The 23,512-nt window shown below is 35.1% G+C and overlaps 3 protein-coding genes across 5 annotated transcripts; 2 read left to right on the top strand and 1 right to left on the bottom strand.

Annotated features, from left to right (window-relative positions):
- Window positions 1-208: 208 nt before the first annotated feature.
- Window positions 209-1,959, top strand: LOC149392816 (uncharacterized). Of its 3 annotated transcripts, none has more exons than XM_089617427.1 (2): window positions 209-345; window positions 610-1,959. In XM_089617427.1, the coding sequence occupies exon 2, from the start codon at window positions 712-714 to the stop codon at window positions 1,834-1,836; it is 1,125 nt and encodes a 374-aa protein (XP_089473553.1). In that variant the 5' UTR covers window positions 209-345; window positions 610-711; the 3' UTR covers window positions 1,837-1,959. The 3 variants fall into 3 exon arrangements, with proteins under 3 accessions (XP_089473553.1, XP_089473552.1, XP_089473551.1); XM_089617426.1 differs by having other exon boundaries at window positions 433-1,959; XM_089617425.1 differs by having other exon boundaries at window positions 209-512.
- A 5,002-nt stretch (window positions 1,960-6,961) lies between these two features.
- LBO1 (2-oxoglutarate (2OG) and Fe(II)-dependent oxygenase superfamily protein) lies at window positions 6,962-8,733 on the top strand. The gene is made up of 4 exons (XM_089616483.1): window positions 6,962-7,312; window positions 7,421-7,668; window positions 7,759-8,086; window positions 8,198-8,733. The coding sequence occupies exons 1-4, from the start codon at window positions 7,070-7,072 to the stop codon at window positions 8,438-8,440; spliced, it is 1,062 nt and encodes a 353-aa protein (XP_089472609.1). The 5' UTR covers window positions 6,962-7,069; the 3' UTR covers window positions 8,441-8,733.
- A 7,969-nt stretch (window positions 8,734-16,702) lies between these two features.
- On the bottom strand, window positions 16,703-22,999 carry LOC149392814 (cullin-1). The gene is made up of 20 exons (XM_089617767.1): window positions 22,730-22,999; window positions 22,133-22,303; window positions 21,901-22,000; window positions 21,008-21,193; window positions 20,697-20,744; window positions 20,396-20,599; window positions 20,169-20,246; window positions 19,978-20,067; window positions 19,810-19,890; window positions 19,606-19,668; window positions 19,346-19,381; window positions 19,174-19,260; window positions 18,926-19,075; window positions 18,778-18,833; window positions 18,540-18,660; window positions 18,230-18,391; window positions 17,988-18,131; window positions 17,654-17,872; window positions 17,369-17,536; window positions 16,703-17,256 (listed from the first exon to the last, which is right to left on the bottom strand). Exons 2-20 carry the CDS (start codon window positions 22,270-22,272, stop codon window positions 17,155-17,157), a joined length of 2,235 nt encoding a protein of 744 aa, XP_089473893.1. The 5' UTR covers window positions 22,273-22,303; window positions 22,730-22,999; the 3' UTR covers window positions 16,703-17,154.
- Window positions 23,000-23,512: the final 513 nt, after the last annotated feature.

Here is a 23,512-nt window from a genome sequence, read left to right as displayed (position 1 = left end):
GGATAGAAAATCAGTGTTGCTTTTCTTTGTATTGTCAAAAGTCAAAACAAAGCCTACCAATACAGTAAATAGAATTTTACATTTTACATTAAAAAAAAAAAATACAGTAAATAGAATTTTTTTATTTTTCCTCTTCTTTTCTTAATCGAAAACTATAGAGAGACATAATAACATCAACACTTTGGCAAAGCTGAAGATTTTTGAACAATCAGAAGAAGCCTCGTTAGGTGTTGGAGAACTGAAAACAGAAATTACATTTGGGGGTTTTGCCTCCGAAGCAGTTTCTCTTCGAATTCTCGAGATCAGTTCGTGTACGGACGGAATTCGACCGCCAAAATATGCGAAGTTCGTTCCTTTTTCAACTTCTCTTTTGAAAAATCCACCATTGTTGTTCGAACCTCGAACTATTTCTAATGCTCTCCAAAACCCTAGTTTTTGCTCTGTTAGGTTAAAAGACACAGCTTTTGTTCTTTCATACCGGAATCGCCTTGTCAGACAATTTCAAACGACATGTAATTTGCTTAGAAACTGCGTTTAATCACACATTAGTGTCGTTTGCAATTTCTTAAACCCTAACATAATTCAGTCTTAATTTTTTTATCGTATCAGTCTCTCGCCGGAAACTCAAATCGGTTCGTCGACATGAAGGAATTCGACAGCGACAATCTGTAAGTTCGTTCGTTTACGTTCTCCAATCTCAGAATTCCAACCATGTCTCTGTTCCTCCGAAAAGCCCTAATTTCTCTTCAGAACCCGAATTTTAGCTCTCTGAGATTGAGACTGTTCTCAGTCAGTATTACTGAAGATGATGAGAAAAGAACCTCTTTTGTCGTTTCTTATCTCAAGAAATCACTTGGCTTCTCTCCCGAGACCGCTTCATCGGTTTCGAACCACGTGAAGTTCGATTCCCCGGATAAACCAGACAAAGCCATAGAGCTTTTCAAGAGATTCGGTTTCACCAAAACCCAAATATCGAAACTGGTCAAAGGTCTCCCCGAAGTTCTCGTATCGGATACCGACAAAACCGTTCTCCCGAAACTCGAGTTCCTGAAATCCAAAGGAGTCTCCGACCCCGAAATCGCCAAAACCCTCTCGAACTTCCCTAGCTTCTTGACGTCGAGCTTGGCCGACCAGATCGTTCCTTCGTTCGACGGCCTCGGAGAGTTTTTCCAATCCGAGAAGAGAACCATCAACGCCCTGAAACGATACCCGCATATCCTCTGCCGATTGAACTGCATCGCCGCGAACGCGAGCGTTCTCCGAGATCACGGGGTCTCCGATTCCAACATCGCTCTGTGGCTCGAACGGTACCCGAGATCCTTCGTCTCGAACCTCGACCGGTTCAGAGAGGCCGTGAGAGAGATCGCCGATATGGGCTTCGTTCCCTCGAAGGCGAACTTCACTCACGCGGTGAGGGTCTCTCTCTCGCTGAGCAAGTCGACATGGGACGGCAAGATCAGGATGCTCCGGCACCGGGGCTTCTCGAGAGAAGAGATTTCGAAGGTCTTTCGGAGCTTTCCGAACTCGATGACTTGCTCCGAGAAGAACATCTCGGAGACTGTCGATTTTTTCGCCGCCGAGATGGGTTGGTCGAGTCCTTGTTCGCACATTGCCATGTATCCATCGGTGCTCGGGCTGAGCTTGAAGAAGAGGATAATTCCGAGGTGTTCGGTGTTTAAGGCTCTTCTCGAGAAAGGTTTGGTAAAAGAGAAGAAGGCCAACCTGAAATTGTTGTTGATGGCTACCGAAGAGAAATTTCTGGACAAGTACGTGCGGCGGTACGAGAGCCATTCTTCGGAGCTGTTGAAACTCTACCGGGAAAAACTCGGTCTTTGAAATCATGTTTTTAGGTTGATTTGATGAAATGTTTATTATCAATTCATTCACGTAATTTTTTTTTTCGAGTATCATTTTTTGTTATCTACAATGTAGTTCGAATAAAAAGAAATAAAAAGTTTTCAACTCCTTTTTGCTCTCCAAAAATACCTTCTTTTTGTGCTACTTTAGCTCTCTGAGATTTAGATGGTTTCAGTTTGTTCTGAGGATGAGAAAAGGAACTCCTTTGTCGTATCTTACCTCAAAAATTCACTCGGGTTCTCTCCTGAAATGGCTTTATTGACTTCCAGGTTTGTTCAGTTTGATTCTCCTAATAAACTGGACAAAACTGTAGAGTTTCTCAGAAATCATGGTTTCAGTCAAACCCAAATATCAAAACTTGTTAGAAGAGCATTCCCTGCTGTGCTGTTATCAGATACCGAGAAAACTATTACCCTCACGAGAACCAGCTTAACTGATCAGATTATACCATCGTACGATTACCTTAGGAATTGTTTCGAATGCGATAAGAGGACCATCAATACCTTTAAACGACACCCAGATATTATTTGTGGCCATTAGAACTACGTCGTGGCTAATGCCGACATTTTGAGGGAACGTGGAACGCCCGATGATAAGAGACTTTGCTTTCCATTCAGATTGGTTTCGCGTGGCCGTTGAGAAATTTGCGAAGATGGGGTTCGATTCTTGGAGAGGAAGCTTTGCTACTGAATGTCTCAGGTGATTGGACAAGTCGACATAGTTTGTCTAGACAAGAGGTTTGGAAACTCTTTCGAAGCGTCACAAATTCAATGACACGCTCCGAGCAGAATATCTCGTCGACCATGGGTTTTGTTGTGGGTGAGACGAGTTGGACTGAGCTTGTAGAAGCGGATAATCCCGAGGTGCTCTGTGTTTAAATCTCCTCTCGAGAAAGGTTTGGTGGGTGATGAGAATGCCAGCCTAGAAACGTTGTTGATGGCTTCCGAAGAAAGATTTTTTTGGTGAAGTATGTGAAAAGCCGTACTAGAACGGTTTTGAAATGGTGTGGTGAGTGATGAGCTGTTTAGTATTTTTTTTTTGGTTGCCAAGTTGATATGATGGACAGATTTGTAAATTTTATACTTGTAAATGAGGATATTGTCATAAAATATTACCATTTTTTTGTCGATGTCATAAAATCCAATTTTTTTTGGTAAAGATTTCATGGCGATCATAAAAAATATAGTATTTTATGACGATATTATCGTAAACTGATTTTATAACAATATTACACACATAATTTTTATGATAATTGGCTCTGTTGTAGGAGAGACCTTCAGCTTAAATATTCTTGGCTAAATTATAATGAACGGAGAAACATGCACAATCAATTAATCAATGCCCTATGCTGAAAAGAAACTTGATTGGCACAAGAGTAAGAGAAAAATATTCAACGAAGTCTCAACACTACATTGCACTTCAATCTTATAACCATATTTTCGAACTCACAATATTTTATTTGATTTTATATAATCAAAGAAGTTGGAAGAAAATACAACCACTAAAGCAGAATTTGTCAATCTCAATACAAAGATGAACTTGATCTTAAACCAAATCGGACCCATCGATGTTAGAATCGAATGAAAACGTCCATGCATTTAAACCATGTTCTTGAATCCAATGTTAGAATACCACTAATGCATATAAATAATCGAGCACGGCAATGACTCTTTAATGATAACCTCTATAGTTGATAGTCGAATTGGATCAACCATAACCAAAAGACCTCGAAACAAAGCCCTAAACCTACATAAACTTATATATCATAGGAATTCCATTGAGGAAGACCGAACGATGACTATTCCACCTTCAGACGTACAAAAAAACCACACCAAACTCACATAAAAAAACACAAAACAATAAAATGAATGCTTCAACATGCCGTGGACCACTTTTCCCAAAGTCTTAGTTGGAGTCACAGCCCCATTCTTCGTATATCTATACCGAGGACTCGGACCATCATTCCAACATCTCCAAAACATGATACGATCATTACTCAATAAAGGTAAGACCTTGAAGCTTATCTCTTCCCCTATGATCATAGGGAGCACCGACGAACAAGAATCGCCAAAGCTACAAAAGCCTTAGGAGGGAGGGGAAAAAAGAAAAGACGTTGTAGCTATTTAGTCAATTTCAAACTTGATTTTAAGGAACTAGCCAACGTTTTGTTTATTTTGGTAAATTAGTCATTAATCAAAATTAACGTATATTTACCAAAATTAACGTATGAACATGCTTAGGACAATCGTGTAAAATATTACATGATTAATGAGGCCACGTCACAAAATACTACATGATTAATGAGGCCAAGTCACCAAATGTGGTTAGATTTTAAAGATATTTAAAACGTTGTTTAGATTACAAATTCAACGTTTCAAGTGGTTTAGTCCATGAGATTTTACAAAACGGAATCAGTGACGGCTAGGGTTAAATGAGGATTCTTGTAGATTTCCTGATTAATACTTCACGGTTAGATTTCAAGTGGCCTATTTCCATTAATGGATCCTTGTAGATTTCCTGATTAATACTTCGCGGTTATATTAAATATATTAAACAAGATTGAGTTGAGTTAAGTTCAGAGTGTTGAGTTATGGCCTGAATGCCTGACTCAAACTGATGCTACTTTCGGCCAATCCTAGCATGATGCAGATTTCGTCCTGTAATCAGTCATTTTGAAACGTTGTAATTTTAATATAACATGTTAGTTTTTTACTCAAATATCCTTAATTGTTTAATTTCATAAGAAAAAAAAAATTAGAATCCCACCAACTAAATAATTGTTTTCCTAAATACACGCAATTAATATTTCTCAAAATAAATAAATAAATCATTGATTTCTCTTCCATCGAAAAAAAATTAAAATCATTACTACACAAAAATATGATAACGCATAAAATTTATTAACGATCATTAAAGATTTCTTTAATTATCGTTAATAAATTTTACTAATGATTCAGAAGTAAGAAACCAAACAAAACCAGTTCCTATTAAAGTTAATTAACAAAATTTTACTGATGATTCAGAAGTAAAAAAAAAACCCTAAAAATACAAAACTAATGCCTATTAACGATAATGAATGAAAATTTATTGACGATTCGAAAGTATAAAACTTGAAAAGCATACAAACCAACGCCTTTTAAGGTTAATTAACGAATCTGGAATTCATGAGATGGTCTTCGTTCATCCGTGGCTGCAAGCCTCCCATCTATAACGGCCAAATCTCCTCAGAATCTCCAGCCACCGTCGTAGTAGCAGCGCTGAAGCATCGCTCCCGTAGCCGAAACACAATCACGTCAAGGAACTCTATGCTTGAGAGATTTCCACCTGTGCGGTCCGCTAATCGTGCCGATCTTTGAACCCTAACCCTAGCCTTGACCTTCGTGTCGCAGGTCTTGTCATCATCGGACAAGAGGAGATCGACGGAGATTCCAGCGAAGAGGTTGCAACTAAGCAAGAGACCATCCTTGCGGTACCGGTAAAGATGAGCATTTTATCCGGTTAAAATTAACTGGTCTGTTAATTTATATTTTATCCGGTTAAAATTAACCATGCGAATAATTTTAACCGTTCGTTTTGATTAAAATTAACCAAACGGTTAATTTTAACCGATTATTTTATGATTAACCGCGGTCAACCAACTATTTTTATATTTCACATGTCAACTAACATGATTAACCCAAAACAATTAATTATTAAAAAAAAAAAACTACGGTCTGGAGTGTTTGTCCAATATGTAAAAAAAAAAGTAAATATTGTATATGTAATATACTAATATGCATAATGTATGTCCTCTTAAATCTGGAATCTGGAGTGTTTGTCTTTTTTTTTTTTTTTTTTTTTAAGGCAGCTTTGCTGCAGTGAGGATTGAACCCACGACTTCCACACAGGAGGTGGTGTGGAATTACCACTGGGCTATCCTAAGTACCACGAGTGTTTGTCTTTTTCTAATGAGAGTGTTTGTTGCTTAAGAATGTATTTAATATCAAATTCTTAATACTGAAAAAAATGACATGACAAAATAACCTGATTATTTATAGGTTCTTATATAAAAAAAAAAATACACCAATTAATATACTATGACAATGCTCAAGCTTTTTTTTTCCTCACTATTATTTGAGACAATGAGCTGATTATTTGAATTTGCTAAACATCTGCGAAAGTACAGCTACCAATTAATTATTGGACAAGAATCTCAATATCGATAGAGAGGATGGTACATTTTTATCTATTTAATTTATATTTATTAGTATCGGATCGGTACATGTTTTAAATAAATGTCACATGTGTTAAATAAAAAAACAATAAAAATGGAATTAATTACCCCTAATGATGTCTCACGTCAATCAAACGACATGTCGTTTACTTGCACGGCAATGTCTTAACCCTCTCTCTTACCGGTCTCCGGAAACTCAATAGGAATTTGATCGCTATAAGCTGTAAGATCGAAGTGATGAGAGAGAGATATATTGAAGTGAGATAGTCTCACATTGATCGTGTGTGTGAATGAATATGTGTATATATATTAATTGAGTCTCTCCACTCAGTACCAATTGGTTTTAAGATGAAATTTAACAAGAGAGAGAGAGAGAGAGAGTTTGGTTATTTTGCATTGAAAAATTGCTTAATTTGCCACCAATTTCATAACATTTTCCAACTTTTCACCAAAACGCTAATTTTTCCCAAAATGCCACCTCTATGTCAACAATGTTAACATCTAATAGTGAATGGCAAACATAGATGTCAACATTGTTGACATAGATGGTGACATTTTGGGAAAAATTAGCATTTTGGTGGAAAATGAGAAAATGTTATGAAATTGGTGGTAAATTAAGCAATTTCTCTTTTGCATTTCCTTGATATGAATATTAGAGCTTTTTATTCATGTGAAGTTTCATTAGATTTTTATGAGAATAAATCTTTTGATGTAACTAAATGGAGGTTGATCAAAGTGCCTCAATTGTTGGCCGACTTGTTGTCTAGAATCTAGTCTTCGGTCATAAAGTGCAAAAATGCGGGTCACTTGAAAACACTTATTTTATTTATATATTATTAAAAAAAAAAAAACCCATCAAACTACTCTTTTTATGGCCCTATAAATATAGGCTTAACAAAGCCATACAATAACCGGAAATAATCAAATAGCAATTTGGTATACATTATTAGAGCATTACAGCCATATTTGTCTTTCTTCCAACCCAAGCAACAAAAAATTATGGCACCAGCTCCGATTTCTGCTATCCAAGTTGGTCACATAGATGATGTCCAAGAGCTCAGAAAGGCAAAGATCAAATTGCCAGAGAGATTTGTGAGAGACATTACCGATCAACCTATAGCCGTTTCTTCGCCACCCATCGCCGAAATTCCCATCATAGACTTCTCGAAGATCTCGTCACTTCGGGACAGAGACGAGATTCGCCGCCTTTCGAACGCCTGTCAAGAGTGGGGATTTTTTCAGGTGCCTTGCGATTCAAGTCATCAGAAAGCCGTGTCCTTTTAACTTAAATATCGACGCGACTGACCTTTTTTTCTTCTTCTTCTTCTTCTTCTTCTTCTTCTTCTTAAGGTGATTAATCACGGGATTGATTCGGATTTGCTGGAGAAGATGATGGACGTTTCGACTGAGTTTTTCATGATGCCATTGGAGGAGAAGAAGAAGTACCCGATGGCCCCGGGGACGGTCCAAGGCTACGGTCAAGCCTTTGTGTTCTCCGAGGACCAAAAGCTCGACTGGTGTAACATGTTCGCTCTCGGTCTCATGCCACGCTGTATAAGAAACCCGATACTCTGGCCGAAAAAGCCAGAGTCTTTCTGGTAAAAACCCGAAAAAAGAAAACAACCCTTTTGTTCTCACCTCGCCGAGAATCGAAATTCACCATCTTTTTTCTGTCTTTCCATTGGCAGCGAGACTTTGGAGGAATACTCTGCCGAAATAAGGAAACTTTGCTGGAACCTCATGAAGTGCATAGCCTCGTCTCTCGGGGTCAGAGAGAGCGTGTTCGAAGAGATGTTTGGCGTGGCCGTTCAAGCCGCGAGGATGAATTATTACCCTCCTTGCCCGAGACCCGACTTGGTCTTGGGACTTAGCTCTCACTCCGACGGAAGCGCTCTCACAGTTCTTCACGAGAGGAAGAACAGCCCGGTGGGCCTCCAAATCCTCAAAGACGACGAGTGGTTCTCGGTTCAGCCCGTCCCAAACGCTCTAGTCATCAACATCGGCGACACCATCGAAGTAAGAAAAAAAAAAAAATAACAAATCAATAATTTTTTTCGGGTTATTCGACTATTGTATTCAATAATAAAAAATATTTTCGGGGTTTTTTTTTTTTTTTTTTTTTAATAGGTTCTTACGAACGGGAAGTACAAGAGCGTGGAACACAGAGCCGTGGTTCACGAGGAAAGAGACCGGCTCTCGATAGCGACGTTTTTCGCGCCCGACTACAGCGTTGAGCTCGGTCCGATGGAAGAGTTCGTGGGCGAGGAAAACCCGAGCAAGTACAAACGGTACAATCACGGAGAGTATAGCAAGCACTATGTCACAAGCAAGCTTGAAGGGAAAAGGACTCTTGAATTTGCCAAGATTTGAACCAAAATAAATAATAACCAACAATTAATTTTACTAGAATAATGATTGTAATGATCAAGTCATAGTACTCGTTATGTAGATTACTGTTGCATTGTCATTATGTTAGAAAATAGAATCATATTCTGTTTGAATGTGTTTGTGTCACTTTTTTTTTTTTTTAGTTCTATTCCATTCCAATAGCAATAAAGAAATAGTAGTTACTTAGCCAAAGTGGGAGCTTAAACTCTAGGACATTGGATTTGGACTGTTGTGGGGTCTGTGATTAATAATAACATAATACCTATTTTCCATTTTGTCTATTTCTGTGTTTTTTTTTATTCCCATCACTTTTCTATATCAGATCCTAAGTCATTGGCATCAAGGAAAAGGAAATACAACCCAAGAATCAAATACAAGAAATTCACTGGTGTTTTTTTTTCTTATGAGATTAGATTCTCATATGAAATGAAAAGAGAGTAACATATCTTTGTTCCGTTGCTCAAGGCATAACGAAAAATATCTGCAAACTCAGTGACAAATCATCGATGCTTGATTTGTTTCAAGATCGTTTATTCCCAATGGTGTCTCTTTGTTTTTCCTCCACAAATTTTTTTCCTTTTATTTTTATTCGAGAATTTCGAAAAAAATATGACCAAACACATGAACTTTAGTTTTTCTAAAATATAAGAAAAATATGACTCTTAAGACCAAAAATACCCCTAAATACGATACTAATTAAAAAAAAAAAAAAAAACTATGATTTTATGGTCGTTACCTACAGCCGCAACCGGGCATAATTATTAGAAAAATATACTAAACTAGGCCACTAGAAATTTCAGGATTGCAAAATAGCCAAAGTTTAATAAAATAACCAATTTTACTTATGTGGCAATATAAGTAAAATTTCAATCCCAATTATAACCTTAAACTTGTATTTAATTAAAAAAACTATTCGGTTCATTTTTTTTAGGAAGGTATAGCATGTGTGTGAAAAAAAAAATCACATAACTGCAGAGCAATTTTTTTTCGAAGTTATTATACATTTATTTTTATTTTTCCATAATTACCGGCCCATGCTTTCTTTTTTAATTTTATTTCTTAAATTCTTCCTCGTTCCCACATTAACATCTTCAAAAATATATTTCAGTTTGTCTCCGTTGTGTCAAGTTTGAGTCTTATTTTCTCCATGTGCACGTCATTGCTGATGGGTATGGTTGATATTTGTTTCTTGGGTTTGCACTTGTAGATTTGTACTATAATCCTATAGCCCTTATTTGGCATGCAAGGTGATTGATGAATTGCCTCATAGATACATAGTCTTTACACATAATATTGTTGAATCCGAGATCTCTTAATTTATTTTTTGTTTATTTCGATTAATTTCACACATAATATTTTAACAGAAATTCATCATTATTACTGAAATTTACGGACATTAACAGTATTACCAAGTTTTTGGTCTGGCTCATCAACGGTGTTCTTCGCGTCGAGATCTGCGTGGGGTATTTTTTTTTATGCGTATTTCAGTTGCTATATCACAACTATTACATTTTGTATTAATTTTAAGTGTTTATTTCACATGATTACATTGGATTTGTTCGACACACAAAATGTGCTTTTTAAAATTTTTAATTCATTCAGCTATTAAATTCGTGACACGCGCCCAAAATATGAAATAGGGTAATTGTGTTATTTCATCATCATTAGTATGTGGTTAATGGTTAGACTATAAAAATTAAAACTACTATGGCTATTTGAGAAAACTCAAGTTTCAAATAGACTAGTTGGCTATTGAGCTCTAATTATTATCATTTTAGTTTTCCGTACCTAATGCAGTGTTGTTTTAATCATTAAGGATATTTTTGTCTAACAAATTATTTCTTTAAATTTCTCACACTAAATTTCTTAATGTTTTATGAAATTCTCTCTTTGATTTTATTTTTCTTTGCACTTACAAGAGAGAGAAAAATAAAGTTGTGATTGATCAAATCATTAGAAGATAGAGAATAAGACTTGGGATCCTGATTTGAATATTAGAGCAAGACCCTCTTATATTATATCAAGATACATGTGAAATGTGTTTGTGTGTGTAATTTTATTATTATAGTAACAATTATAATTATTATATAGTTTCTATATTGAATGTAGTCAATGAAATCAAAGCACTATAAGATTAAAAGCAAGGTAGTGATGAGTAGATTCTTATGATTATAAGCAGAAGTGACATCCTTTAGTGCTCTCTGAGCAAAACCATTTATGAAATGAGAATGAGATTGTGGTTTTTAGATTGTCAGTCAGTGAAGAGTGACACTCAAAACAATATATAACATTTTATAAATAACAAAAGAAAAAGTTAGAAAAAGTATCTGAATATGCACATTATAGTGCTGAATGATCAAAGAATATGATGAACACGATGATGCAACTAGCAATATAAATCTCGAGCATGTCTAAGAATAAGAATCTATTACTATAATTTCTAAATAAGCATTCCAATATTTTTCTACATTTTTTTTATTTTATATTTTTTTCTTATAACTTTATCTTCTAAAAATGTCTTTGGACGCTCAAATGACCATGTGATTTAAGAGTACTGATTCAGTTCGGGAGATTATTTGATTTCAAGTGAGAAAGAAGTTATTTGAGTATTAAAAGAGTATAAGCCTAGCTTTAATAAAATATATTTTTTTATCCTAATTCCAAAACTATTGTGTGATCGTGTCTTAGTAATGAAATTAACTTTTATTTTTGCAAAAATAGTCATCAATTTAACCATTTTTTTTTAATAAACTACGACATCTAAATCACTTAAATCATGTTTACGAACTTAAACAACTTGCCAATAATTATAAATAAATATTATTCTATAAATTAAAAATTGTTATCTTTTGTTATTGTTTTTTAGGCTTAGAATATAAGAGACCAACTGTACCTCAAGTTGTGACTTGTGAGTATCTGGCCACACCAGTTTGAGGTGTTATATTTAAGACAAATTAAAGATTATAACTTCCATATTTTATTTTACAAAAAATTAGAAAAATAGTCAACTTAAATGTTTTGGTATTGCTAAATAGTCAACGTTTCGTAAATTTTAAGTAAATAGTCATAAATGATGACGTGACTTAATATATGACAGTGACTATTTACTTAAAATTTACGTTTGTAAATATATGAAAGTTGTTATTTACCTAAGATTTACCAAATGTTGATTATTTATCAATATCAAACGTTTAAGTTGACTATTTTCCTAAGAAACCCTTTATTTTATGTAATGTTACTGTACTTTTCCATTATACGTTCCTTCCACTTTTGATACTAAAAAGATTAACATTCATAAGAAAGGAATTAAATGCTAATCATTAGTTTGAGAACTATTTTTCGTAAAATTTAATTAAACAACTAAAATACCACTCTTATAAAATTAAAATAATTAAAAAATTATTTACACTCGTATAATAGTTACAAAACATGTTGAACCGCAAAATGAACAAAAAATTAGCCAAATAAACCACTTAAAGTCTAAGAATTGCTAGATAACCAACCTTTTGTAAATTTTCTGTAAATAAGCACCTCAACTTATTTACGGCACTAAAAAAACAAAAATACTCAAAAATATTCTCGCTTATTTTGAGTTTTTTTTTTGTTTTTTTGAGTTCCGTAAATAAGTTGAGGTGGTTGTTTACAAAAAACTTATAAAAAAGTTTGTTATTATACAAAACGCTATAAGTCAAATGGCTATATAGCTATGACGGGAATAACCAAGAAAAGGTGATGCAATCAATTTAGTGGAAGTAAACAAGCAATAAACGATTGCATCACGCCTTATTTTTTTAATCTCATTTTTGTCCTTTTTCCATGCTTGTAATCATTCTTCAATTACATTATATTTGTACTAAGATGACGTAATAAAATATTTACAAAAGAGCTCCCATCAATTTGGGTGGGTTTTACACTATTCAAATCAACCGAAGTTTAAAGTGTGATCAACATTTTAGTTCCCAAATATCTGAAGGAAAAAAAATAAAGCAATGGTCCTAATGCTTAATTCAAATCATAACCAATTTTCCGTACTCAAATCTAAACCGTTAGAATCAACGATTCATAATATATATTCCATGCGCAAATAACTAAGTGACAACATTATTCAAAGTTGGAGCTTGATCATTGACAGATCTTTTTTTTCTTTTTTTTTTCCTTTTCTTTTATTGTACGTGGGAAAGAACAAGAAAGTTCACTTTTTTTTTTTTTTTCGCTCGAAACTTCACTTTTGTTGAGCCATTGATGACTTGGGTTGAAAATTGGAATATCCACTCAATAAAAGCAAAATGCTCACGCAAGATGTCGCCGAATTCTTCACAAACTTGTCTGTTGAAGAGACCCTTGTGTTGAGGAAGGTGATCTAAGCTTATGGGTCCTAAATAAATAATTAAATAAATAAATAATTAGGAATAAACAAACAAATAATGCCCATTGAGAGAGAGAGAGAGAGAGAGAGATATGAGGATTTATATAAAATGTTCCCAAATGTTAAAGGAAAGTAGTTGGTCTTTTTCTTCTGTGAATTGTTGAATGGAAAGAGAGCCGTTGATTTTGCTTTTTTAACTTAACCAATTTGAATAATAAAAATAAAACGTGATAGATTTTTAGAAGTTATCGCAAAAATAACACCTGTAATCGTTTTATATCTAAAATAACTCATGTGTCCGTCAATTTTAACATATGCTTTTTTTTACCATTATTTTTTAATATAGTATCATAATTTGTATACTCTCTCATATGATGCACATATAAGTGTATTGTTAAATTATTGTGATATATTAAAAATTATACAATAGTCTCCCAAGAAAACGTTTGTAATTCTCTCATTTAAATTTGTTCATATTTCACTTTCATTGAGCATGTAATGTTTTTGGCTATGCCGGACGATTTAAAGAGAATAATGATATAAAGAGCATGTAATATTTATTATTCATTAAAGATCATTGAAACGGCCTCGCTTTCATAAAAATTTATTGAACATATATATATATATATATATATATATATATATATATATATATATATATTTATAGTTTGTTAACTAATCTACACACATAAATAATACTTATGCGAGGAGATCTACAAAAATGTACTATGGACCTATGGTAAAGAAAGAGGGTCCAAAAAAATCTAGTCTCTCTCCAAAAAATCAAAAGTTTGAGCTTTTAATTTTCGGTGTCATTTCCTTCTCTGAGAAAGGGAGACTCCGATGGTCTCGATTAATGGAGGACTCTCAACCTATGAGAAAATAATTTTTATTTATTATTTTTTTTTCATGTTTTGTTTTATGTTTTGATTATGTTTCAATAAACCAGATTTATAAGATCTGGCTTTTATACCGATCGATCTTTAATCGGTGTGGTTTTAAATTTTTCTTCAGATCTAAATCTCATATGTAAGATATGATTTTCTTCTTTGGGCATGGATCTCAATCGGGCGTGAACCACAAAATAATTATTAGAGTTCAACTTAATCGATATAAATTGTGTAATGTTTTACAAAAAGAAACGGCTAACATACTAGAGTAATTAAAAATTAAAGGACCTAATCAAGAGAAAGAGAGAGTGTAATAATAGGTAAGTGTAGTGCAATGATTTAAAATACTGATACTAATTTAATTTATCTAAATTTGATGGCATATACGTTAGCGATGAATATTTCATAAAACAATATAATTAAATATTATTTATAACTATTTAAGTAATACATATTTATAACTAATCAATGATACTTTGAACAAGATCCAAATATAAATATGAAGAGTTCCCTCGATAAATATACATTTTTTTTAATAAAAGCTAAAAATATTAAATTATAAATCGGTTATATATCGTCTAGATACTGTCTTTACCTGTTTTTTTTTATTGAGAAATAAATTTCAGCTAATTATCAAATCAATACTATTTTAAACTTTGGAGAAGAGAGAAGATAATAGTTTCTTTTTGTCATTTCTATACTTAATTACCATTTAGTATAAATATGAATGAAGTTTTTCACAATAGCAACCAATTAATGGAATATATATATATATATATATATATATATATATATATATATATATATATAAGCCACTAAGTGTATCGGCCTTCGGTCAATAACCAGACCAAACGCCCAATCGTCCCTAGGTCAATGATCGGGCAAGAGAATGGCCGACCTCTGAGCCAATTCTCAATCAATGACTGGGCCAAACACCCGGCCAGCCCTCAGTCAATGACCTAGACAAGCGCTTGGCTGACCCTCGATCAATGACTGAGGCAGATACTCGCCAGCCATCGGGCCAGCTCTCGGTCAATGACAGGGCCAGAGACTGGCCGACCCTCGATCAATGACCGAGCCAAGTGCATGGTTCGCCCTCAGTCAATGACGGAGCCAAACACGTGGCCCGCCTTTGATTCCTCGGTCAAGCCAGAGATTGGCCGACTACCTAGCCAGCTCTCGGTCAATGACCGCGTCAAGCACCCGACCGGCTCTTGGCCACCGACCTAGCCAACAACCGACCACGCAGCACGTTAAGGTGTGGGCCCACGTGCTATCTAAATCCAAGAGGAAACTCCGCGAGAGGAAATGTAACGAAAATCCTTACACTTAGAAACTCTGCTAAAATCACTTTTCGTTAAGATCCTTCTCTCGAAAATTCTTACGCCCCCCAATGCAATCACACTATTGTTGAGCGTCGGATAACGTGTAAGAGGCACTACCTCCGCGCCACAATAGCTTAAGTGTTCTTCTTTTCTTAGGATCATCAAGGAGAGATAGAGCTAAATCCATAGCACAGAGCTAGTGCTAAAATCACTTTTCGTTAAGATCCTTCTCTCGAAAATTCTTACGCCCCCCAATGCAATCACACTATTGTTGAGCGTCGGATAGCGTGTAAGAGGCACTACCTCCGCGCCACAATAGCTTAAGTGCTCTTCTTTTCTTAGGATCATCAAGGAGAGATAGAGCTAAATCCATAGCACAGAGCTAGTGGTGATCCAAATATGGATCACGCTATTCACTGATGTATCTTTTATAATTCTAAATTTTTAATATTTTTTTGTTAGAATTATATGCATATTCATATTATAAAATTTTAATATAATTGCTTAAATTACTACTTTAATATAGAAATTAAAATATTGAATTCTAAAAAACGTTACATTACATTTGAAAGCTGACTAAATGAATCTTGGCGATTAGATTTGATTTTGTTATTCTTAACTACAACCGTTGGATTTGAGTTCTTTATCCTTATCTTTAAATTAATGGCTGATGGCCACATTACCAAACAGTGATCAATCAATAAAAATTGAACAAATGAATCTTGGCGATTTAGATTTGATTTTGTTATCCTTAACTATCACCGCCATATTAGATTTCCTTATTCTTATCTTTGAATTATTGTCTGATTTCTTATCCACGAATACTACTATAAATCAGGTGCTACATCTCTTAAACATATCTCATTTTCACTTTAGTATCCTATTCAAACTTTCCTTATCGTTAAACACTTACCCTTTCCTTCTCTAAAAAAATGAATCATAGTTCATCTTATGATGATGACAATGTTGTTAATGATGATGATAATGATAATACCACCCCCATCATTGTTTAAACTAGGGTATGACAAAGGTAAGGCCAACTTCTCACTAAGCTCGCTTTGTGAATCTTCCGGTGAATCATTAATGAGGTCTTAAGCTTCTTGCTTCCATTATTAAAAGAAAAAATTGTGCCCTGTTCGTCTTCTTGGTCCATCTTCTTGTTTTGACGTTGTAGTTGTGCAGTATATAAAGATGCTCTAAATGAGAGAAAACTCTTCGTCAAAATGTATATAATACGCGACGTCAGTTTCATTTCAAGAACCTCGTTGACTAGTCAATCGATCTTTTTAGCATGTCAAGTTGATATATAGTTAAAATCTAATCTAATCTATCTAGTCAGTCACATCCAATAAACGAAAAATGAACAGGATGATATATACCACTCTATCTTATCATCACCACGTATTGAATATTGATTAATAAATCACCTATCTTGCATAACCGGTCACATGACAATCAAGCAAAAGGAAAAACCAAGGGTCACAAAAACCATAGATAGAGAAAAAGCGTAAATCAAAATACGAACAATTCCATAACTTCACAAGTTTCTAATAATCGACCGTTTGTATGTTGTGGTGGCGTAATATATTTACCACATCATTAGCATTTCAGTGAGAGCTAGATAGGAAGAAAAATATAAATACGAATTAACAGACGAAAGGCGTTGATAAAAGAGAAATATACGGAAGAAAATAAAAAGTCAGGGCCGAGAGGTCCCACCCAGAAGCACTGGACCGCATTGTGGAATTAAATTACAATCTTCTTTTTTTTTTTTTTTACTCCAAAAGGGTATTGATAAAACCAACCACAAATCTTAATATAATTTGTTGCCAAAACCAGGCTCTTCTTCCAAAAGGTAAAAATGTACTCTAGCATTGCAAATTTTGTTTCCCTCCTCTCTGTTACCTGTTTTTTTTTTTTTTACCAAGGGCGTCACAAATTTCAACACACTCATACTTCGGAGTATTACATATATGAGTGTTCCTACACATTCCTTCCACCGTGAAAGCGACTCGTCTCTTCTTTTATCTCTCTTTCTTTTTAATGGCTGGTTCGGGAATCCATTCTCTCGTCGATTCAGTCGGGCAAAAAGGAATTGCAACGTAAAATGGCAGATCATGCCAAGTACCTGAAATAGTTCGGGTTATCTTTGTCTCTCTCGAGATAGTCCCGAGTAATCAGGTCTTCGATTCTCTTCTTAATGGCCTTGAAGTCCGGCTGCAAAAAAAAAAAAAAAGAAAAAAAAAAGGAATATTTATGATAACGACAACAGGGACATTAATATATTTAGCAATATGTAATGACTTTTAGGCAGGCGCGAAAAACGGACCTTGAACATACGACCCAACTGCTCTACACATTCCATGACTAGTTGTTGATGACATAAACCTTTTCGACTCTTCATGATGCGTACGATCGAGGCATCGATCGCGTACCGTCGGTCTTTGTCGACGTCCTCGATTACTTTCTTTTTCTCATCCACCGGTGGGAGTGGAATCTGGGGATTAAAACAAGCGAGTCACAAGTGGACGAGAGGAACAACGGGTAAACAATCATAAATTAAAAAAATATATATATAAACTAGAGACGAGGGGGAAAAAATTTGGCAATCCACCTTGATTCTTCGCATCTTGTCTGTGAACTTTGAGTTGAACTCGAAGTAATCGGTGGGAGAGATGGTTTTAGTACTCGGCTCCTTGCTGAGGATTTTGTATTTGGCACACGACAGAGAGTGAAGAAGTCTAACAACATCGTCGTCGCTCAGGTTCAACTGAGTCATGATTTCTGAGTAGCTCAATCTATCAGCTGAGTTGAATAGAAGCAACGCAGAGGCCTAAAGAAGAAGAAAAGGAAGAAAATGACCCAACTATTAAGCATAGGAATATCTCACTAATAACAGTACGAGGGGGATTAAACGTTGAGCTCTAAGAACGTTGTGATTTTTTTACCTGATAAGTAGTCACTATCAACTCCATGGTTTTCGGTTCAAATTTCCCACTAATGTTACAAATTCCCAACGAGTATATCCATGTCAGTTTCCTGTGCTTTGTTTTTGTCTGGTAGAATTCCCTGAAAACTTCGACGCATTTAACCTAGAAAAGAAAACGTGAAAAGAAAAACTGATTACAAAAAGAGGTTATAAAGTTTAAAAAAGAAAAAAGGCAGACAGATTAGGGGCAGAAAAATATACCATCTCAGCTGGCAGATTAAGGTCGAAAGACTTGTAACTTGGCCAAAAGCCAGTGGTCAATACAGTAACCGTCAAATCAATTCCAGGGTTTGCAAGGGGATTCGTGTTTAAATAGTCCTCAAAGCTGCTTTGGTTTTCCTTTGCCAAGGTCAGGTCCGTCACCTAGCAGATAAAAATGCACTTTTTCAGGTCACTGGTAATACATTTGTAAAAAAATTCTAATATCGATCGACAAGGATATCTTATTGGTAAGCACGAACACTCACAGCCATGAAAAAGTAATAAAAAAATTCAAATTAGAGTAACTAACCATTCCCTCCATCTTTGAGGTGAACTGTCCACCACATTGCTGCTTCAGCTTTGTCAAAATACATCTTTCATGGTCATCATTTGCACTCTTGTCAAAAAGAAGGCGTCGAGCAAGTTTTTTCCTGCCAGACATGAATATGAGCCGGTCAGTCAACTAACATCCTATTTCTGATGAAAGCACCGTAGCCTCAAATACAAGTCCCGAAAAGATATTGCATAAAGGAGACGTCAATAGATACCTGTAAAACTCCGCAAACAGATCCTTGTCACTGATATAAGCCAGCAATTTGACTACCTGTAGATTTGATCTCAAAGTCAATTCCGAGATTTTACAAGTTAAGCAGATAAATAGAGGCGAACGCGAAACATGTTAGTGATGGCCTGTACTTTTTCCAGTGTCTCCTCAATGGCCTCATCACTGAGCTTTTCACTTCCACCTTTCTTCAGAATGTTATCGCAAAAAGTGGCAAGAAGTTCTGCACTTGAGCTTCCAGCAACACCCTTGTTGCAAAAGACCTCAAAAGCCTCCTTGAGAGCCTGTAGAACGAAACCATAAAAAAAATATGAGTAACTACACAGGGATCACTAGTAATTAATTATGATGGTCAAATGATTTTTTTTAACAAAAAACAAACCTTGTGAAAGAGAGTGTGGTTTTGGAAGCAATCATTCACATATGCTAGATATTTGTCATGCAGCTCAATGACCTTCCTGACAAAAACCTGCAGGGCAGAGAAAATGTTAGTTTTTCAATTCTAAAAAAAAAAAAAAAAAGCAGTCTAAAGATTTATATGTATCCAGAATTACCTGCTCTTGCAAACCCACCACATCTCTCTTCTCCGCCTGAGGAGAAAAAACAATAATCAGCATGCCAGAATAATAATCACCAAGGGCCATTTAACTACAAACTAACTGATACAACGTAAAAATAAAAAATCACGGACAAGAATCCACAGACAAAATCAAAGGAAACTATTAGGCTGTACATATTTACTTCTCACATAACTCTAAACACGGTTTGAAGACATCACATATTGCCACAATGATAAGAAACAGACTTAACATACCTTCTTGTTGCTCGCTGCATCCTCAGCCTGTTTGACTAGGGTCATTCCTTCAGCAGTGACATGCTGTATCAAATTGATGATGTGTTAAATAATTTCAAAATTCTTCTAAGATGACAAATCGTCTAAAAAAGGATGAGATAATATATACAACGAGATCTCAAGACTAATTTCAACTCCACAAGTAACCAAACAAATATGCCAAACCTGTTTGAAAATATTTGAAACAGGATCCAGGCCACGTGGTATCTTAGAGAAGAGCCTGAACATTCTAGATAAGTCATCCACCTTGACATACAAAAAGAGTTCAACATTAGTCATGATATATCGATTTCCCAACATAGACTTCTAAATCTTCAAACAATGAGTTCAAACCTTATCATCCCTGAGTAAGGCATGGCACCCAGAATGCTCTTTCTCAAGCAGCTGTGTTGCATATACTGACAGCAATTCATGTTGAACTTTCTACACAATTCAGAACATAAAAATTTTAACGAAATAACCAAGGCAAAGCTCTGTCCGAAAAACAAAGAGAAAATTTATATGTTACTGGAATGAATACAAACCTCCAACAGCTTCGGTTCGCTACTAGAGTGCAAATAATGGGAAACCCTGTCTTTCTCTCTTCTTAAGCATTCCTCAGCCTAGAATTTATCATACAGTATCAGACACAATATCATATATATATATATATATATATATATATATATATTTTAAACGACTCTTTATATTAACAGGGCATTAAGCCCACAATATCATATATTCGATGTCCATAAAAACAGATGAAGCTTACTTTAAGCATGTAATCTGGACAAGAATCTTCTAAGATCCAGTTTGAAGCTTTTCGTGAATAATAGGCTGCAGTGTCTTTAAGCATAGCCGCTTCGAAGTCATTTTCATAGTGATCCATTTGCCCCATTCCAATCTCGACAAATATGTCCAAAACATTTTTTAGCAGAGCCCGGTCAATCTGCTCTCCTTCACGTTCTTGATCAACCTGAAGACATATTTTCTCATGTGACTCATGACACAACATGACATAACTTTAACCTTGAAATTTTACCCCAAAAAAAAAAAAAAAAATTCTGACATACCAGAGAGATCACGGCATCCCTAACTTTTGCATTCAACTCCTGATAGACCTGAAAATATAATAAAAATGCATTGTGATGTCAGTTCACATAGTTCGCGAACATAAATAAGGTGAAAAAAAAAATACGCAAAAGCTTATATATCAAGAGTAACTCCAAATGGGGTAAAAAAAAAAAACTCCCAAAATATAAAAGACAGAGCATTACTACGACAATTATGTAGGTTAAGGTTGTATTACGAGAAGAGTTATGACACAAACTAAAGAAGGAGAACAACATGTTTGAGTCTTAGGAGTGAAATTTCGTGAACTCACCAAATCTCGGAAACAGGTGAGTCCAACCTCATTGAGTGGGGGAAGCGATCTTCGTGCAATAAAGTAGCGGTCAAGGTAATAGAAAAAACGAGATAGCCACCTGACCATAATCTTATGGTTCGCCCATCTCTTCACAAGCTCTCTCAGCATAAACTCGTCATGTTTTTCTCTCAAGGAGGGCAGAACCTGAGTTAAACAGTAATTTATCAGAGTTATCGTAAGATTAGTCACAAGGGGAACATATATATGCATGACCATCAAGGTTTTAAAAGGCGTAAAGGTAATCGAGGTGATTTCTGTTTTAGAGGCGAGGCGTAAGCCTCAAGGCGTATTGAGGCTTAAGCCTCAAAAGATAGGCATAAATTAATTTTTTTTATAAATCTGGAATCATCCCAAAATAAATTTAGACTGATAATGCTTAGTTTTAACCTTCATATACTAGTTTAACAATGAAAATCCAAAAAAAACCCTAATCTACGTTTTAGACTAATCTATATCAGATACTGAAAACCCTAAAATACTAGTTTTAGACTTACGATTCAGGTAATGTGTTAAAAAAAACCCTAAATTAATCTTTTACTTAAAAAAAAAAAAAAAAACCAAAAAAGGCCCAAAGCGTACGCTCAAGGCGCAAGTCGACTTTTTTTTCCCAGGCTTAAGCCTTGAGGCTTTTTCCGACCACCTCGCCTCAAGGTGCGCCTTGAAGACGCCTTTTAAAACAATGGTGACCATGAATAAAAAAACGGGAGTAAAAAAACACACACGCAGGTAATATATATTTAATGCCTCAACATTCATTTTGAAAATACTGTGTGCGCTTTAGATAATCACGAAGTGCCATAAACATGAAGCACAATGAAAGGCTTTAACACAGACATGAAAAATTTCCTCACCGTAGATGTTATATACTCCTCAAACGATTCACGGTATTTGTCATACAGCTGCTGCGAATAGTCATGTGGAGGCTTCTGAGTGCACATATTGTAGATCGTTCTGTAATTACATCAATAGCAGAAACCCTAAATTAAGGATATGAAATGCCTAATTTGAGCTACAAAAAAAATTTAAACACAATTAAGCATCAAAATAAATAAGAACGAGACAATCGCGTATAATAATAAGTACGTGTAAAGCATCATATAATCCTCGGAGCTGAACTGTGGCTCCGGAAGCCCTTCTAGAATGTTCTTCAGCTTGGTGATTCCCTTCTGCATAAACTCCCATCCTTGCTCGAGGTCTATAGTCTTCCGTTCATTCATCGCCATATTGACAAGGCCTGATCAGCAATTCCAAACCCTAGAACGAAATATGCATCGTCAAAATTATAAATCCAATTGTCACGGAAAATACAAACAAATGATAAAGTCCAAACACACCACTAAAAATAGCTTGAGCATCGAAAAAACGAAAACCCTAATCACTGTTCAGCAGATTATATGAGGCAAGAAAAACTAATTCTTGACATAACGAAGCATAAATAGTAACCGATTCAACCAAACACTTCCTCGAGAGATAAACAGACCATCGAGACTCGAGATCGCAAAACCCCTCACTCAAACAAAAAACTAGCACACGAAAACCATACCACAGTAACTCAACCTCAGAATCAGCGGAAATCGAGACAAATCACAGCCAATCACGCAAAGAACGATCGAAGTACTACCGCGAAACGTAAACCTAGAAAATAAAACCACCAAAAACACTAACGCAAAGGAAAAATACCTGATTCAAACACGAAGCGAACTCATCGACGAATCAGAGAGGAAAGAGAATGACAGAAAAACCCTAGCTATGGAGAATCGGCGATAGAGGTTAAATTCCCGTCTTCTCGATTGAGGAATTTTGGGGGAAAATGTTCTGTGCGAAATAAACCAAATAATAATAAATAAAAAAAAGGTATTAAGAAAAGAGAGAGAGAGAGAGAGAGAGAGAGAGAGAGAGAGAGAGATGAAAGATCAGATGTGGACTTCTTTGTGATTTCGAGTCTTTCTCTCTTTAATATGTATTATTATATTGTAAGAAATATTATATATGCACCCCAATTTTTTTTTCTTTCTAAAACACACCCCTTATTATATTCATACCTCTTCGGCTCTTCCATATATATATTTAAGAAATTCCGACTTCTCTTGTAATTAAGAAAAAAGACAAATCACCCTTTTAAGGTAAGCTTAAACTTTTATATAATTATATCAAAAGTCTCGATTATAATCATACTGATTACTGTTTCGGGTTCATAATTTACTGGTAACCTCTGGTACGTCAAAAAAAATACCGTGGAATGCAAAAAAATGATAAAATGTGTCGTTGAAATTACTGTTACTATTGAGAAATACCATCAAATATCGTATTTACCGAAAGGAATTCAGTGAAAAAATATACTTAAAAATTCATACATAATATTAAAATTGAAAATAGCTTACAATGTTTTCAATACATTACAAAGCATAATTCGAGTAGTTCAACTTAAAGTCATAAAACATATGAATTAGTTATACACAACAC

The sequence above is a fragment of the Urtica dioica genome, chromosome 6, assembly GCF_054948205.1.
Source record: "Urtica dioica subsp. dioica isolate 48M chromosome 6, U.dioica_male_clone48M_v1_H2, whole genome shotgun sequence".
Lineage (NCBI taxonomy): Eukaryota > Viridiplantae > Streptophyta > Magnoliopsida > Rosales > Urticaceae > Urtica > Urtica dioica.
This window is presented reverse-complemented; position numbering and strand designations above follow the sequence as displayed.